This window comes from Telmatherina bonti (genome assembly GCF_933228915.1).
Source record: "Telmatherina bonti genome assembly, chromosome: 19".
NCBI lineage: Eukaryota > Metazoa > Chordata > Actinopteri > Atheriniformes > Telmatherinidae > Telmatherina > Telmatherina bonti.
In genome coordinates, this window is record NC_136617.1 from 17,638,483 (window position 1) to 17,658,211 (window position 19,729).

The 19,729-nt window shown below is 37.8% G+C and overlaps 1 protein-coding gene across 6 annotated transcripts in view; it reads left to right on the forward strand.

Moving 5' to 3' along the window:
- The window catches only part of LOC306770042 (focal adhesion kinase 1-like), a 65,836-nt gene that overhangs the window by 21,584 nt on the left and 24,523 nt on the right, over positions 1-19,729 (forward strand). For all 6 annotated transcript variants that reach the window (XM_079258813.1, XM_079258816.1, XM_079258817.1 and 3 more), the window contains 11 exons: positions 5,895-6,139; positions 7,291-7,460; positions 9,865-9,952; positions 10,196-10,275; positions 10,594-10,656; positions 12,179-12,233; positions 17,418-17,558; positions 17,774-17,851; positions 18,017-18,124; positions 18,467-18,584; positions 19,654-19,684. In XM_079258813.1, the coding sequence (XP_079114939.1) occupies positions 5,939-6,139; positions 7,291-7,460; positions 9,865-9,952; positions 10,196-10,275; positions 10,594-10,656; positions 12,179-12,233; positions 17,418-17,558; positions 17,774-17,851; positions 18,017-18,124; positions 18,467-18,584; positions 19,654-19,684 (1,133 nt within the window). In that variant the 5' untranslated portion in view covers positions 5,895-5,938. The remainder of the gene's footprint in view (positions 1-5,894; positions 6,140-7,290; positions 7,461-9,864; positions 9,953-10,195; positions 10,276-10,593; positions 10,657-12,178; positions 12,234-17,417; positions 17,559-17,773; positions 17,852-18,016; positions 18,125-18,466; positions 18,585-19,653; positions 19,685-19,729) is intronic.

Consider the following 19,729-nt stretch of genomic DNA (forward strand, 5'->3'; position numbering starts at 1 on the left):
TATTGTCCACTTCATTGCCATGAGGTGAAACTTAAATGAACTACATTTAGTCTAAAAGAAAGTACAAAAGTTAATCAGTGTGGTGGTTAACAATGTGGCCTCACTGCAAGAAAGTTGCTGGTTTGAGCCTTGGCTGGGGTAGGTTTGTGCAGGGGCTTTGGTGTAGTGAGTTTACATATTCTCCCCCTGTGTATGCCGGGGTTCTCTCTGGGTACTGTGGCTTCCTCCCACCACTAAAAAGCATTTTAGGTTAATTGATCACCTTGAGTTCTTCCTGGGAGTTGGTGTGAACTTGACGAGCTGTATGACTCTTCAGCTTCCATGCAACCCTTAATCGGACTAAGAAAAAAAAATAGAAGAATTTTAAAAAGTATTTCCTCAAAGTGATTGTAATTTTGCAAAGTAATGGTTGTGTAATTACCATACTCTGTCTGAAATAACACAATATTTGAAAGAAAAATGGACTTGACTGTAGCTCCTCATTTCAGATTACTGGTTGGTTTTATTGCTCTTTCAGATATTGAAGATACTGTAATTGTACAAGAGGGTCATTTTTTTCTTAAATCTATCAAAACTCTTCATTTTGTTAATATTTATTCAGACAATACAAAAATGGAGACTTCATGCTAAGGATGCTTGAACTCAGTATGGCTTCTAATGAAAAGAATAGGCACACATTTATGTTAGACATTTATGTTTAAGATAATAAATGAAAGAACACAGAGTGGGACTTTTTATGTCTTTGTTTTGGTCACATTAGAGGACAGGAGAGAGACACTAACCACGGTAATGGACTCAGTGAAATTAATTTTGTCCTTCACACTTCACAAGATAAAAAAAATATATTTCCTTTTCACTTACAACAGTACCATTCACCTTGAGGGTACGAAATAATATTCTGTTGCATAAATTAATGAATGTGTCATGGCACGAGGCCCTGAAAACAAGGTTTGCCATCCTTTTATGACATGTGACTAACGTGTTCATGACTCACCAGCATGTTTACATTTTAAATTCAGTGCTGTTGCCCCCCCCTTCCGTTTGGGCATACTGAAAGACTTTGATCTTTTTAGAATATCCCTCTGGAGTAACACTTAGCTTTATCAATTGTTGTTGCCACCTGTGAGGAAGTAAGAAAATAACAAAGGAAGAGGAGTCGGTTTGGGAGGAAACTCGTCATCACTGTTTTAATGTTTTATTTCACAAGAAAGAAAATGTGGACGCTTTAAAACATCTTTTGTAATATTTTATAGTTTTAAACAAATCTGTTTTTCTCAATTGGTGTTGTTAAATTGTCAAATTACTATGTAATACATGTTATCATAAAAATAGAGTGCTACAAATATGTTAATGAACTCTAAAATGTCAGTTTTAGGGGTGTTACAGTACGCCAAAATCACAGTTCAGAACATACCTTGGTTCGAAGGTCATGATTGCATACTTCCATGTGGTGAGGGAACAAATGCAAAATATAATGCTGCTTACTATGGTGTAGACACAAATGAAATAAAAACAAAAAAGTTTATGGCTTGCAGTAAACTCTCCAATAAAAGCTTGTTAAAAAGATATAGCATAAAAATAGCTTGGCCTCCTCTATTTTACAGACAGTTTGCACATACATATTATAAGGAAGCAAGTGATGTTCCAAGAGAATAAAAAAAAAAATTACTCAAAGTTTTACAAATATCAATTTGATCCACAGTTTGTGTTCTTTTAAAAGTAAATCTTTAGTTGCATGTGTGCTGTAAAAGATAAAGTAACGTGATTAATTTAAAGGCTATGGTGTGTTTGGGTAATAAACCATTGTTTCAATCAGCACACATTTTTAGATAAAGTCTGTACTCAAAGTAAAAACCTTTCAACATGTGTTTTATTCACTTTATAGAATTTGTTATCATGCAAAACAATCAGGAGATTTTAGCGATGGAAGAGAATCTTAAAGCTAGCCATAACGTCCGCTACCCGGAGGCTGTAGTTAATGCAAGTCACTTACTCTTTTGTGCGGGAACTTAGTGCTTGTCTGTTCCATACCGAATGTTGTATACCAAAAAGTGTGAATACATTTACAAGTACTGTAACATCCCCAATCAGCACGCATTGAATCAGTCTTTGACATTAAGATGAAACAAAATTTTGCTTTTGCATTTAGTTGTGACTGCAGCATAATGTACTTTTTAATACTTTTTATGTAATCTATTCCAAGCAGTCAATGATAATGTACAAGTTGCACATTTGTATTTCTTTTTAGTTTTTTCAGTTGAGTCCAAAACAAATATACTAGCTTTTTTCTCAAAACAATAAAATATCAAATCAACTTATTACTATTTAGAGTTTTACCTTTTTAACCTTTACTAGTTAAATGTTACCTTGTGCGAAAATAATGCTGTTCACAAAAAAGAAAAAAATGAGAGAAAGACATTTGGCTCATTCCCAAAAGAGCTCTTCCCATTTGTGGCAACATCCGGCCCTCTGACAAAAAGCTTTCCACAGTTCACACACACGCACACGCACGCACACACACACACACACACACACACACACACACACACACACACACACACACACACACACACACACACACACACACACACACTAATGTACGCACACACTAATGCAGGCACATGCACAAACACATGCACACTTCAGGAACCCCGTGCTCCCACCACATTTCAATGACAATGGCCAAGGTCTGAGATGGACCACAAATTATAGGAAACCCACGCGTGCACACACACACATACAGACACACGTTAAAATGACTGCTCAGTTATGTCGCCTGCATTGCAAGTTGCTTGAACATTTCTCCCGTTTTTCTCAGTGTCGGTGTTTAGTCAGTAATTGATTGAGGCTCGTTCAGTTTCAACATGTGCTCAACCATGTGTTCAATGGGCGTTCATATTTTCATGAATGGTACGTAGTATCCGGTTTGTCAGTAACACATGGTGTCAAATTGTACTGACCCTGAGATTAGATAAAAGAAAATCATTTGCTGAGTGGATGTAATTGTGCAGTATAAAGTGTGTGATCGATTGATACTTTGTGGTTTGGAAATGGATTGGTTGCTCCCAGCTGCTAGTTTGCAAGCTTGATGCAACCAGGACATTTATGTTGGTAAAAAAAAAAAAAGAAAAATGTTTTCCTCTCAATTCATTTTTTTTTTTTTAATTTATGAAATTGTACAAATACTAAATGTCCAATCCCAGTTGGCTAATGTGGCTGATAATTTGTTTTGATCTCTGTCTTCAGTGAATTTAAACAGTACTTTTGTGTTTTTAGAATCGTTCTTAAGGACTCTCTTTAGTTGTAACAACTCTAGTTCCAGATAAGATAAGAGCTGTTCTGAGCTCGACTTCAGAAGCAAATGTGGGAGGAGTTTTTTTGTTGAATGGGGAGCACAAGATTAGCATATTAATAGTATCTAGCTCCTCCTGCTCCTCCAACAGCCCTCTCCTGAGCTCCCTCATTCCCCACTCAACTTTTTCACTTGTGTTGCTCTGTCCTCCTTTTCCTCTCATTCACCCAGAAACAATCGCTGCATTTCTTTCTGTCCCTCTGTCTCTGCGTCCTTTGTTTAAATGGCTTAATCACTTCTCTCACTTTCTATTTCCATGAGAAGACAGTTCTGTTTGTTTCTTACTCAGTGCAGTAATTGCCTCTTTTTCTCTGTGACCACTAACTAACGAAAGGTTCTTTGGATTTTCACTGTACAAGTTGGATTTCATTTTAAGCTTTAGCTGGAGGAGCATTTTTCTTACCGGCACAGAGACTCAACTGAAACAGATTACCCAAATTCTCTCCTGAGCAACAGTTGCTGGATACTTCCTCGTCAGCGCTGTTACTGTGGAGTAAAGGCATGAAGGAGCTCGTATGTTTTCATCAGAGAGGGGCTGCTGAGGAGTAGCTCAGAAGAGGACAGAAAAAGACGAAGAGAGAAGCTTGTGGATGAAAGTAACTTTATGTTGCTGGGGAGATTTTTCTTTGGTCTTGTGGAACTTTGGATAACAGGAAATGATTAAAAGAACAAGCTTTTGCAAAGCAGAAACTCTGCGGAGGATGTTTACCTTTCACATCTTCTGTCCTGATGTGTTGTTCTGGAGGATTTTCACTTTCCAAAGAGCAGACACTAAAAATATGGGCTTTTTGAGGATTTAACTCCTTTTAGAAACTCCTTTTTTTGGGAGACTGTGGACGTCTTCTGTCAGGGTGTAAAGTGGTGTTTGGATTATGTGAGCGTTTCACCGCTGTTGTGTCTGGATTTCGGTGTGTTTATTTATTTGACTTCTCTACACGAGAAGTTCACCGTTTGTGATGCGAGGCTGTGAAGCAGCTAGTTGTCTCTCAGTCCTCGGTGCAGACAGACATAGGCTGGGACAGACATGCGTTTCCATGGCAACCAGTGGCTGTAGCCCTTTCCCCGTGTGTTGGGACAGAGGTATGAAGGAAATGTCCTTTAAGTACACACGCAGAAACACACATAAGTAGCATGAAACCACTCTTCACAATGTGACATCTGACTCCATGGGAACTGAATTGGTATATTGCCAAGCTACCAATGCCACACAGAGGTTATGCGTTTGTATTTATGTGTGCGTGTGTAAAAGACAGAGAGAGAGGGAGAAAGAAGATTATTAAAGCTATACTGATAGATTGGCAAGCATCGGCACTATTTGACATTGGCAGAATGACCACTGGGTACTTTTTGTTTTTTCGTTATAATATGTCCTTCAATGGCTTTTACAATCCTTCCATCGAGTTATGTCCGTGCATGTGTGTCTGCATACACTCTCCCCACCCCTCTCAGGTGTAATTACCTGGTAAACCCTATCCATTTTCTTTTAATGGAGGAGAGAGGAGGAGCACAGGAAGAAAGGCAAGCAAAAGATGAAACCTGAAGCAGATCATATTATCGTTCTCTCCATTTCTATGTTGACAACTTCACACACATACATTTGTCATGCTCATACTACACACGGACACGATGAAGGTAATTCTTTTTGAGCCTTTTCCAGATAAAGTTGCAGGAAGTGAGAGAATGTCAGAAGTTCTCAATCAGGAAGAAATGACGGCCTATGGTGCATTGTCTTCTCTGTGTTATAGACACGGGTGCTTACATAATGAGCCGTGACCCTGACTCTACTTTTCTCTCTTTATTTCTCTCTCTCTGGTATCTTATTGCTCATTGTATTTTATCTTGCCAAAGAACAACACATGAAGAATAGATACTTGCTGTACAAAGTTTGTGTAAAGAGGGACAGGAAAGGCTGGGAGGAAAATGGGAGTGTGGGGATTCAAATGTGCAATATCAGAGGTGCGACATTCTGTTACAAATACCAAAGAGAAAAGGGAAGTCACTACATTGTACAGACAAGGTCTTACTGGAAGATTTGCTGGTTACAACTTTCTTAGAAATGACTCAAGGCTTCATTAAAACACAAATGCCAAAACTGAGCTTGTTCCTGCTCTTCCAGTTTGATGGTTTTCAGTAGCTTTACTGTAGCTAACTGGCTTTTTTTGTCTCCAGTTGATCCAGAAAATATTGACTTTTTTGCAAACTGACTTTAAGTGACAGTGGACATTATTTACAACCTTAAATTTTCCACTTTAGGTGGTAAAACTTTTTGACAAAATGACAATCGTTGCAAGTAGGGTTTAGTTGATATTTTTTGGCCACAAGATCAGCGTTTGACCAATTAATACTTAAATTGTTTTGGGTAGTTATTACCCTCCTAGTTCTTGATTACGTCTTGTAGTAAATCATCATCAGAAAAATCATTAGAAATTAAATTTGAACATTATAGAATAATTAAAGTTTAGGAGTTCATGTCAGCTGCTTTAATTAAACTTATTCCTAATTAACTAACTTCTAGTTTTTTTCCTCCTTCCCATCTCCTCAGAATATGACAGACACCTAGCAGCGGCAGTGTCAGCAGGGAACACCATGGCGACAGCCTACCTGGAACCCAACCTAAATAGTGCCTTTCTAGGAGGTGCCAAATCACAGCTGAGTGGAGGAGGATCGGACCGAACCGTGGCTGGCTCCGTGGACAGGGTTCTGAAAGTCTTCCACCACTTTGAGACAAACACTGAACACAGCTTCTGGTCTTCAAATATCAGATATGGAGATGCAACTGATGTCAGGGTAAAGAGACACACTCTTATTTTGCCTTTATGTGGGCTGAAAATTGTAAGTTTTTTTTGTGACATCAGAATTGTTGTCTGACTAGGGCATTATGGGTGAATAATTAAAGTGAAAACCTTAACTCTTAAATTGTTTAGTGAGGGGATCACTAAATCTCAGCACTTTTAGGAGATTTGTGAATTTCTAGGAAACTACGGGACTAAAATGAATTTTCTTTTTTAAATTTGTATTTTTTTTTTTTTTTTTTACATTTTGATGAGATGTTTTCATGTCGAGATGCACTGAAGTGGTGGCACACGGAGGCCAAAAAGCTTCATATTGAAAATTGGCAGTTTTACTTTGCTAGAATTGAACAGAACAAACTTTACTGTTTTGATAAACAGTGTTTATAACTATCCCTGAGCCTTATATGTAACCCTTTACATTGAAGCTTATTTTTATTTATTTAATTTTTTTTTTTCACCGTTTGTCCTCAGTGCAAGGTCTTAGCTGTCAGCTGTAAAAAGGACACTCAGCACAAAGAGAATTTTTTTGCTTGCATGCGACCTAAGGGGCCCATGTTTTTATGTTTGTGTGTACCAGTCTAGTTTAACGCAGCAGTAGATCCAGCTGAGACTCAGAAACTCCCTTGCACAGCTCATATTGTTAATGGTCATACAGGATATGTCAGTGAAAATCTCCTCTGCTCTATTCCCCTTTGAGCCTTCTCATCATCAGTATCTAGGTCAGACCCCTCCTAGTGTTTTACATTGCAACACACACGGTTCTGTGAGCATTATTGGGGGTGTATAATGCCTGTCAACTTGTTTGGGTGGGAACGTCATGTTAAATTGCTTGAAGTCACCTGCTCACACATATAAATGCATCCAAAGAGTGATGCCCTCTCAGACCTGATGAAAAATGCCAGCTGTTGACACAGTGAAGTGGGGCAGACTAACTAACCCCCCCCCCCCCCCCTCCCCCCCGTGCTTCTGTGTTACTTTAATAAACCTAAACTGATGTGCATGTGTTGGACTGGTGACTAGACAGTCCTGCTGTTGGCAAATGTGAAAAAGATTTAATATATTGGCTTAGTTTACCTTTACAGACCAACCAAAAGTCAGTCTGATTTTCAGTTTATGCCTTTATTTTTATTCCACTTTTGATTGCAGGGAATAATCCAGAAGATTCTGGACATCCATAAAGTTCGTTGGACTCTATGCTTTGGCCTACGTCTCAGTAGCAGCCAGTCCAGAGACCAAGTGCACTGGCTCCACCCAGATATGGGTGTGTCCCATATCAGAGAGAAATATGAACAAGCACGGCCAAATGAAGAGTGGAGGTAACGTAAGACAAGTGTCCATGTGTGTGTGTGTGTTTGAAAGGCTGTTTGAATGGTTGACATTAACACTGATATAGAAATGATTTTGTCAGTTTCAAGTATAAATTATATGTTAAGTGCCACCACATCCGGTTGCAAAGCAGCAAGAAGATGACAGTAACTAACACCCTAATGCCAAAACGTTGTGGTACGGTGTAATGTGTTAATAAAAAACAGAATGTAATGATTTACAAACTGTCAAGATCCACTGTTTTGCTCTCAATAGAAAAATACCAGCACATCAGATGATGAAACTGAGACTTTTGACCATTTTATAGAAAATTATAGCTGCAGCTGCAGCTATATAGCATCCCATCTTCTTGACAACTATCTGGGAAGTAAGGAAACCAGTTGCTGGAGTTTTTGAAAATGACTGTTGTTCTGTTTTTATGTGATGCAGGAATATAGCTTTTCAACGATCCTTGGTCTTCATTGTCAGATTTATGTTTAATGAAGCTCTCAGTGTTTTCAGCTGCTGGAAGGTCTGGACAGCAGGGAGACCAGTATGTTGCAGTCTGTTGTTTAGCATTGACTTGCTGAAATATGCAAGGCCTTCCCTGAAAGAGACAATGCTGTCTGGATGGGAGTAGTTGTTACTCTAAGATCATTATGTACTTTTGAGCATTGTTGGTGCGCACATAGATGTGAAGCTGCCAAAGGAACTAATGTACTGCTCTCGAGTTGCCTGGGGACATGAATATCATGAACACCTAGTCTTGACCGTCAGCTTTTTTCTCTGTGCACAGATTCTTTCAGTTTCTCTGGATATTTTGATGATATTATACACTCTAGATGAATCTTCAGTGTTGAAATTTTATGTTGAGGAATATATATTGTCTGTTTTGGAGTTTGTGCTGTTTTCAGTTGTCTGCATTATAGGTTATTTTCAAAATGTCTTAATATAATACAATTTCTGATTAATTCCATATTGATATCGTCAAAAGACAGTGGATGACAGAGTAGACTTAGGGATTTCATGGGCTGGTGCAAATGCAATATGGAAACAAAAAAATATGCGTAAATTGAGATTATGACCCATATAGTTTAAATGAATCAGAGTTTTCATATAATCAGGAAGAATTAATCAGCATTGATGCGATTGACATCACAAATTATCTGTTGCAGACTTTGTAGTATACTGCAAGCCAAAAGAACACATTAAAAAGCCTAAAAAAAACAAAAAGATATTTTAATTTGGGTTGTGTCATCCACACTACTGTTGGGACATGTAAAAAGTCTTTCTTCCGATTGTAGCAGTTGCTAGAACCGTATAAAGCACAGAATTTAGGCATGTTATGCCAACTCAGCCGAGGGAAATGGGGTTCTGTGCGGCTGCATTTACTTCCTGACCTTTGTCTGCATTTCTTGATGTCGACGCTTAGTCAGATGAATCCCAGCAATATGAAATAACAAAAGACTGTTACTGTTTTGCTAAGTGAGGAGTTGGATGATAAAACTAGTTTGGTTTCCTTTTTTTTTATGTTAATTCTTTGTTCGGTTGAGTGAATTGTGGTATATTTATCTCCTTGTTGTAAATCTTATGTGTGGTCTTGGATCCTGTGGCAGCTGTGTATCTCTCTTTCCTAAACACATCTTTTAGAAAAAATACGGTTGGAAGTTTCCTGCTTTGATTTGACATGACTTATTTATCCTTGTAAATGTAGGCGTTTCTCCAAAAAGCCAGCATCAGCATTCTGCAATTTTGTGTTCCAAAGTAGCTGCTATGATTTATTTCAAACAGCGTAATAAAATATCTTGTGACCCCGTCTGTGCTGTGGGAAGCGTGGCCTTGCTGGCTCACTGGGTAGTTTGGTTGTATATATTACCGTTATTGTGGCAGTGTTGGTGTTAATGCTATTGTGAGGAGGAGACCTTCTGCACTGGAGACATAAAAGAACAAAAAAGAACCAGATGTCAGCTTTGTCTGACTAAGTCAACAACCCTCTTTGGGTCCGCGTCTGTCTCTAATAAACAGATTTTCTGTCCCTGGTCTGTTTCAAATCCACATTGTTGTTTTTCTGCTCACCTGAATATCCTTGTGTTTATAATCTGTGTCTCCCTTCTTGATACTTTGATCATTTCCTCTCCTCCACACTGAAGTATCACATTTGTATTATTCATGAAACTGGACCATGTCTTAATTAATATACAAAATTAATAAAAGCCAGATGGCACATGTAAAGTATTTAGTGGAAAGCTGCTAGTTAAAACTTTCCATTACCCCAAATTTAGTGTGCAAGTACTACATATCCTTAAATTCTCATATTAGTTGAGAGTTTTTGTGCTATTTAAAGTGAGTTAAGATGTTTGTAAAGTTTTCTTGAAGGAATTCTGACTTTCTCTATTGGGTTCTTTCTTTCTGTAGATATGAGTTAAGAATCCGATATCTACCAAAGGGCTTTGTGCAGCAGTTTACAGAAGACAAACCTACGCTCAGCTACTTCTACCACCAGGTATACACACAAACAGACACACATAAGCATTCAGACACTCTTTTCCTACCAGCCGCCAGCACTGAGACATATGGCATTGCTCGAAGACCATGCCTTCTTGTCTTTCGATAATTTAGGTCAGTAGGACTCTTTTATTTTTTATTTTTTTTTTTTTCCATGTGAGATAGATTGTGTGCCATTTAGAGAGTAACAAAAAACCAAAACTTTTGATGAACTTTAATCTGTGGTATTTGTGTCTCACAGGTAAAGCATGACTACATGACACAAATTGGGGATCAGGTTGAACAAGATGTAGCTCTCAAGTTGGGCTGTCTAGAAATCAGGTAAAACATAATAACCATCTTACATTGTTTTTGAGCTGTTTTACTTATGTTTTTCCATGTAGTAAGTTTCTTTGCCTTGCAGCTACACTAATGATCCATTTGTGCATTAGTCAATGTTTGCTTTAATTTTTTTGAAGCAATAGTCATTTGTTTTTCAGATATAATTTTAATGTGACTTGTCTTTTCTATTTTAATCAAACTGAAAGTAGTTTAGAATGATTTTACAGAAAGAAACTAACATGTAATGCCTACGGTGATGTCAGAGTGTCTGCAGACATTGGATCTGACCTTGCTTTGTCCCACTTGTTTCATTTCCAGGAGGTTCTTCAAAGAGATGAGAGGAAACGCTCTGGACAAGAAGTCCAACTATGAACTACTGGAGTAAGTATTTTCTTCATGAACAAATACCAGCATCAGTACATATCAGTGTGACTCATCCCTTCCACTCTAGTTCCCAAGCTTTCCAGCACACCAATCCCTTTTAATCACATCTGTACTCCTCCGTACCTGAAAGCATGATTTTCTGCCTGAAATCGGGGTTACTAATATCAGAACTACAACCCACTATCAGCTTTTGATACATACTTCCTATGTTTGCCTTTCCTAGAAGCCTGGATAGTTGGAAACCAATTGTGAATTTTAAGGTTATTAGGAGTCTGAGTCTGGGAACACAATCTGTGAGATGAAAAACTGTTGTTTGTACATTTGTTTTGTCCATATGTTGGCCCACTTCTGTCCCTTTGGCCAGTGATTGCCAGTGAACAATTAACAAACTGAGGTCTAAATGAGGCTTGGCCCTAACATGGTCTGACGCTAATGGACGACCACTTTCCATTGAAGCCTTTCTGACCATCAGCTTAATGAGCTCTTCATTTAACCCAGAAGAATGCCCACTGTCTCACTCATTGTGTTTTCTCAGTCCTTTACTCGCATCCTCTTCTTTTCTGCTCCACGTTGTTTTTTTCTCCAGCTCCCTTGCCATTTTTCTGTTGATTGAAAAAAGATGTCATGTCATGCATATTTTAAAACAGAGAAAGAGGGAAAAAGGGAAAGTGTTGTTAGGTCTTTGATTCAGCAAACTGACATTTGTGGAAAAAAAAGAGTGCAGAGTCTTGTTGAACAATAAAGCCAGAAATTCCCATATGATCTTTGGGAATGATGGATGCCATTGGTCCATGCTTATTGGTAACCTGTTGATTTTTAGTCATTGTGGTTTGGAAGCCAGTACAATGTATTTAATCAGCTTGATTACATATCTTCTTAATCTGTTTGTAGTTTTTGTGGTTATTTACCGGCTACAGAAACGGCTTGATTTTAATAAAGAAAACCCTTTTATAGTCATGCTTCTATGCAGCACTAAGTTCAGTGATTCACATCCATTTATTCACGTCACACAAATTAATCAAACTGTTAAAATGACTGGGATATTGATTTGAGTTGTGACCTTTGTTGGAAAACAGAGGCAGAAAACATGACGTAATTTGCTCTCTCCTCACTCTTTTCCCCCTGTACTCATCTTTTCCTCAGAGGAGTATGAATCGTTAGTTAGCTTCCTGTTATAGCTCTGCACATCTTTCTTTGTCTCTGTGATTTCCCCTTTTTCTTCTTCTCCCTTCTTCTCTCCATCTCTCCCTTTTAGCTTTTTCTGTTTTTCTTTAATCTGAGGAGAGGAAAATGAGTAAAGCTCTGTAGTCAGCACTTAGTCATAGTTTTCTGTTTCTACTCTGTTGTCTGTTTGCCTAACTGTATCTGTCTGAAGCTGTTGTATGTCATATCTCAAAACAGAAAAAAGTACTCTGCGGAGATCAGATAAAAAGTGAATTGCTCGCCAATTAACATTCCTTGATGTAATTACAACATGACAAAGATTCTGATCTTTATCTTTGCTTCTATTTTCTCTCAGGAAAGATGTTGGTTTGAGGCGGTTTTTCCCAAAAGAATTGTTGGACTCAGTCAAGGTAAGAGGAGGAATTCTTGTGGAGAGAGGTAGAACCAACAGTATTGTACCTAATATTTATAAAACAAACAATGCAATGTCCTGCTTTTGAATTAACTGTGGGCAAAAGTCTGCAAAATGTGTTGTCATGTTATAACCGACCAAGTAAATAAGACGTAAGGCAGTTCAAGACTTACTAAAGTTAAATGGAAGCACTAGTTAAGCAATCAGTGATGATGAAGGGAAAAGAAGCAGAAAAAAAGAATACCATGTCCAATGTCCATATTGAGTGTGGTGAACGAGATTTTTAGTGGTGACGATCCTATTTTATGTGCCATATTCTCTTTCTACAATTCACCTGGTTTACATAGTTGGTAAAACTAAGAATCTAAGACTGTTACAGCCTCATCTCAATATGGAGAAATAGGTTAGTAACCTGAAGTAGGTGAAGGACTAGATCTGAGTTTTAAAATGCTGAAGTGCCAGGAGCAAAGCTAGAGTTGGTCTGGGTTTGGTTCAAATGAAGGAAGTAGCACAAAGGATCATCGTTTGGTTGGTTTGGAGTGACGCCAAAAGCTGCTAGAAAATAATTTGGTTGGAGTTACGATAAGATCACCAGAAGTATTTATACAGTGGAATAGCTTCAGCTCACATCAGAGTAAATAGAAACTGATTACCAGATTTTGTGCAGGGTAGTGAACCAGTCCATTCTATGTCCATCCTACGATGACATTCTTGAATGTCTCTCCCACCACAGGAATGGGATGAAGGAGACCATGAGGACTAGGTTGGTAGTATCCGGATTGCATCATCTTTTAACCCCAGCCTATGAAAATATTTAAGAATAACTTAAAGTTTTTTTAATGCCCAAATAATTTTTTCTTTGACTTTTATGCACTTGGGTTAAAATCTGTTGTAGATAGTAGATGGTACTACTAATCTGTTGAACTAAATCCCAGTCAGAATTAAGAATTATCACAGACAGGATTTATTGATTAATTTAGAAGTTTCCACCTGGGCACTAAATTAGTCAAAATTTGCTACATTTCTATACTTTTATAGCATTGTTTCTGTCTTCTAATATGCACTGAGGCATGCACAAGAGACTGGAAGAGAGAAATAAACAGAGGTCTGCAGTGCATATCAACCCTCAACATTGGGGCGATCTGAAACCTGATTGCTCCCTGTGGATGCAGAATTAATCTCCTGTGCTAAGAGCCATGAGTGACTTCCGTTTGGCAGACTGGATTCTATGGGTGCATTCACATCAGGATAGTCCACGATTGGGGACTCGGCTCAGTTGTAGGGGGGGTGTATCCATGCGGACCAAGATTGTGTTCACGCTGCACTTTGGTCAAAGATGGTGTTGCACTCATATTTAGCAAAAGAGGACAAGACCTGCATAAAGAAGAAACTCATTCTGAATTTCCGTTTTCTCTACCAGGGAGCTAAACATGGAGCACAAAGCTTTCACTGTTTTGATTTTTCTGTTTTGTCTCATGGAAGGATGCTGCAGAACTACAGACGAGGCAAAGGACCCTCAACGCCATCACTGTGTATTTACCCACAATGCAATACGATGGCAAATGCAGGAAGTGACTTATTTTGTGACTTCTTGTATTTGGTCGGCTTGAAACGGGCTGAGACCCGTGTTTGTAGTCTGCTTCTTTAATCTGAATCAGAATCCGTTTCGTGCATTCACGTTTCCCCAAATGAAACAGACTTTGGAATAAACTAGGATTCAAATAAAAAAGGCTGATGTTAATGTGCTCTATATTGTAAATTTTGGATGTGTGTGGGTTTCTCTGGCTGTGTCTTTTTGAATGACAATTAGTATTTGATGTCAATGATAAATTTATGGCACGTGTTTATGGGAAGGATTTTGCGGTGTGTGTGTGAGTACCAAAGGCTCAGTGACCCGAAAAGGTCTTGATGTCAGCAGGCGGGCAGACAGATGCTTTGCAGAGGGAGGGAAGATGGTGAATGCTTGTCTGTGTGTGTGAGGCCCTGCAGTCATGGTTAAACCCACTTTCTATTTTCAACAATGAAGCGGGAGGGGGAGGTGTCAATGTGCTCCTTCTGTGCCCCCCCAAACTCTGTCTATCAGGCCCTTCTGACTCCCCTCTCATCAGCTGCTGCCTATTTCAGCTCCTTTTCTACCTTTTCCTTTTTTTAAACTAATTTGAATTATTCTTTCCCATTAATGCTATTTTATAAGGATGACGATGTATATGATTAAAGATGCTACATGAAAGAATGAACTTCACATACATTTTATTGAAAAACAGTTTTACAAAATGCAGAAAAAGTCAATTAAATTCAATTAAAAAGTCAATTAAAAGTCAGAAAAAAGTTAATCCACAGATCTAAGAAGCTGTTTTTTTTGGTTCATTGAAATGGTTAAAAAGTTTAATAGCTGTATAATAGTTGGTAGTTGTGGATAATGAACTACTTGAATGACCTAATAATAATTTTTGATTTAATTCATCACATCATATTAAAAGTAAAGAATTTTGGCTCCCCCCTCTTTAGCACACATGTACACACAGACACAGAAACACACAAACACACACGCGCGCGCACACACACATACACACACACGGGTCTGTGTGTGTGTGTATCAGAAAGAGCACAGCTGTCATCTACGTTTCTGTTGTTCAGTCTGGTGAAAGAGAATGGTAGTCATTTAATGAGATTATTTTCCCCCAATGGACTTTATTTACACACACACACACACACACACACACACACACACACACACACACACACACACACAACCCAGAGCAGATGGCGTTGGTAGTAAACGGTGACTGATGTTAGTTGTTAAAAAGAGCGGAGTCTGTTCACTGATATTGACAGGCCTGGGCAGCAGGTTTAGTGAAACTGACCTTTTCAGATCAAAGCCTGAACGAACCCCAGCTTGATTTGACATCTTGTCTCCCTTGTCAGATGAATGGTATATTGAAGTACTGTCATACTAAATTAAAGGCACCCAATTATGCTTCTTTTTTTATATATTGGTGAGCCACGATGTCCGAACTTGATACTACTACTTGATACTAAGTTATTGTACAAACTTCCCCTCTCACTTTCAAAACATCTGATATGTTTGAGGTTATAATGTCTGGCTCAAGATCGTTGGCTATTTTGTGTCTTTTTAGTCCAAAGGTTGGTATAGATTGAGTGTATTCCAGTCCTTACCTTGAATGCTTTATCAGACTGTGATCCAGGTTATTTTAAGTTTGGTTTATAGAATTTTGTTGTGCTCTTCAACATATTTTTTGGTATTTTTTTCATTCGGAGTGGCAGGAAGCAATGAGGACACAGCAATTAAGTCATGTTGACATAGGCAGCATATAACATTTTTTTGTATTTTTGTACAAATTTTTGTACTTCCAGTTGTCTCATGAAATTATGACTTGTTATGTACCTCTTCATTTTTTTCATACACCCAACATCAGGGATATTTTATTTTTCAGTTTTCCACGAATACTTCTTCAACCTTGGCGAGGCCTCAGAGTTGTAATCACCCACATTTGCTGCTTCGGGTACATTATTGTTATTATGGACACACATGCCATGATGAATCATTTATTTTACTGTGGCTAAATAACCAATTGTCATCCAGGCAGTGTTTCGATATGTTGCATGTTTTCTCTGTACTCCACTCTGTAACACTGGATATAAGCGATGCCTCATCGACTGTGTGTGGTGTCTTTCAAATGTGATTTCCTCCTAAACTTTGAATAGAAAGTTTAGCAACAGCTTTATGAAACCAAACTGAAAATATCATTTCAGTGAAGTAAAACTAAAAATCAGCAAACCAGTGTCTGAACACACAGGCATGAACTTCTCATTGGTGTCAAATAATTGTGATTTTTATTTGCTTATTTATTTGTTTTGAATCATCTTGTTGCTATAGTGATGGTCAGCTTGTTTTAAGGGAGGATTAAAGCCATTTTACAATACATGTCTGCATCTTGCTGCTTGTCTGTGTTCAAATGTGAGAGTGTGTTTTTATGGTGGAATTCCAGGAATTAAAACAGTGATCCCATCTGGATTATGAGCACACACACATTTTTTATTTATTTATTTATTTTAAATAATCATAAGAGAATTATTGCATCTGTCCCTGTTGACACGTATGCACACAGGGGCATTGTAGAGAAGTGTGTACGTGTGTGTGTGTGTGTCTGCAGATTTGTTGATTCCTTTGGGCTTAGGATGTAGACAGCTGGCAGCAGGGCTCTGTGAGGCTGAAATTAAATTGAGATATTACTGCTTCAACACTATTTACAAGTGAAAAATAAAAAAATGAGATGGATAAAGAGCAGTTAAACACATCTGACAGCAGAAAAATGTATGACTTGAGTCGTTATGTGAACTATTCTCTCGTTAAAATAGTTTAATGATGCTCATCAGGCCATCTCGGGTTAATCTGTCACCTGCAGTCAATAAATCAATGCAGTTGGTACTTCATTGTCGTAAATGCGGTTATTAAACTACACACAATTTGTACTGTGCACTATAGATATTTGCATTTTTTTTTCTTTAGCCTAGTCCATACTCAAGTAAATCTTTAATCTTTTCCTTAAGCTATGTAAGTTGGGGGTTGTCCACTTGGGACATGTGCCTGTTTAGCACTTTGTGTAAACGACATTACATTGCATGCATTTGTGTGTGTTGTTCATCTTTATTTCAAGGGAGTGATGAAGAACAGATAGGATTGTAAATAAAAGAATAATGTTCCTAGAAGGATTTTCTCTCCCATCTGTCGGCTTTCTAGTGACATAACAAACCTTTACAAAAATAAATACATTTTTAGGTCAACTGTGTAGTTTGCTCTGGAAAGCTGTGTTTGACATGTGCAGTATAATGAAATGTGACTTCAACTTGTCACGAAGCGCTGACTCTGATGTTTAATAGAATAAGTAACAGTGTTGGTGCGCCTTTGTTAAACTATTGATCTGAACGGACAATGATGCACTGAGGTCTGTTTAACTGGAAACTGAGTGGACTGTTAGTCAGTCAATGAATTTATGTGTTTGTCATTGTGCATCCACTCACATGCACAAAAATGCGCATACCTCCCACCTTCTCTTCCTTCTATTCAGCACAAATTTTCTGCATCATTGGCAAGATGACATTTTTTTAAAGGTTTTTTTATTGTCTAATTTCCCCTCTCAATCCCCCCTTTTCTGTCCAGGCGAAAACTCTCCGTAAGCTGATTCAGCAGACATTCAAGCAGGTAGCCAATCTCAACGATGAGCAGTGCATCCTCAAGTTCTTAGAGATACTTGCACCAATCCACCGCTATGACAAGGAGTTTTTCAAATGTGCCCTTGGGGTAGGTTTTCTCTATTCTTTCCTTTACTCTGCAGCTTATATTTAGTGTGCTTTGATGTGTTGAGAAGGCGCTTGTTAACTGTGTGAGGTTGACCCCTTTTGGTGGAAGCAGGTCCTACAAGCATCCAATATGTGATACATTCTTCTATGTTTGCCTCTTCTCTGGATTTATCTTTTTGCTTTTCCTCATCATGCATCTCATCTTCTCTTTAACAGTCCAGTTGGGTAATCCAGGTAGAGCTGGCCATCGGGCCAGAAGAAGGCATCAGTTACCTCTCTGACAAGGGATCTACAGTAAGTTTTTTTCGTGCTTTGTTTTACAAACAACCAAAAACAAAATGTCAACTATACATGAACGCTGATATGTATCTATCTTTCAGTGAGCAATAGCAAAATGGCATGTCTAATTATGATGGTTTACTTTCAAATCTTACCTTATGTGTCCTTCTATATCTTCAGCCCACATATCTAGCAAACTTTAACCAAGTCCAGTCCATCCAATACTCAGCTATGGAGGAGAAAGATCGTAAAGGCATGCTACAGCTGAATGTAGCTGGTGCTCCTGAGGTAAAACTGCAACATTATCTGTCTGAAAGACCATGGCTTTTGGTATTTTAGTCATCTATATCATTTGCATTTTATACCTACTTTATTTTCTGTATCGTTTTCAGTCAATTTAGCAATTTTGCTCTGGGATTAATAAAGCAATTCAAATTGTATTTTATTTTATTTTAGTGCTATTTGGGAAAAAAAATGAGTTTCCCCTCTCATCAAGCACAGCTTAAAACTTCCATAGGGTTCTTGTGTATTAATTGTGTGTGCATATCCATCAATTTTTGTGTGTGTTGTTGAGACAAGAGCTCTCTGTAACAGGCCTGTTGCTGTTTGCATGTGTTTGTGTCTGTGCAGCCTCTCACAGTTACTACGGCATCTCTCACCATGGCTGAGAACTTAGCTGACTTGATTGACGGCTACTGCCGGCTTGTCTCCATGCAAACCCACTCCTTCATCATCAGAGTTCAGAAAGGTACAGTGTCAAATTGTGTGCCCCCTTCAGGATATTCATCTTTATCTTGCATAAAATGTAACTCAGCGCTTTACTTTAAAAACGTGATCCATCCTTTCCCATCAAACCTCCAACACCATGAATCTATCATTGTCACATATACGTAAACATATTTAAACAGACAGACATGAACATACATGCACACACATACACCCACATAAAACAATATTTCATGAAAGGATATATTTTCCTATAAAGACCAGATTGCGTCCTCTTTTGAGGGAAGAATGTTTTAAATATGTTATTGTTTTCAATATGTGCCGTCAAATATTATGATTGAACTGATAAGATTGAACGTTAAAGGTACTCACATTTCAGTCCAAAGTTAATCCTTTTGAAAGTTTTTTTATTCAGGTGTCTTATCTGCTAGCTGTTAACAAATCAAGGATTTTATATTTTCTTTCTTTCTTTGCCCTTGAGTTTTTTTTTGTTTTTTGTTTTTTTTTTTACATTTTAGGTTTTTATGAGTATCTTATTTTCTTCCTTCTTTCTTTTTTTTCTTCCAGAAAGATCAGTTTTGAGGTTTTAAATTTTACCTTTTGCTTAAACCATGAGCAAAAAACTTTAATCTCTCTGTTGCAAAATTAAATATGCTTATTTTCATTAAATTTTAGTCATATTAAAGCATTGTAACATGGAAACATAGTATATAATGAAGCACTTATGTGTATCTAAGTATGGAAATTGAAAATTCTTACACTGAAATTTTTCTTTTCAGTTCTTTGGATAACTGTAAAAAATAATATAATAATAACAAAATAACAGCAGACAGAGATAATTGAGTCACTTATGCATAACAAGACTTCTGAAGTTGTGATGTCAACAGCAGCTTAGTGTTATCATTGGTGTTGTATTTGTATCTGCCACTGCCTTTAATATGTGCATCTAGTTTTACTTTCCTGTTGTGGAGATAAACGTTGCCATTTTTTTTATGTTTTATAACCCTGTTTTTTCTGTTGAAGTGTGTAATACTAGATAATTGATGGTGAGTTTTTTATTTTTTCACCTAATGCATGTTTTTTTCCTCTAGAGGGAGAGAGAGCTCTGCCTTCAATCCCAAAGTAAGTACATGCCACCAAAGTTTATAAACTATAACTATCTCACTT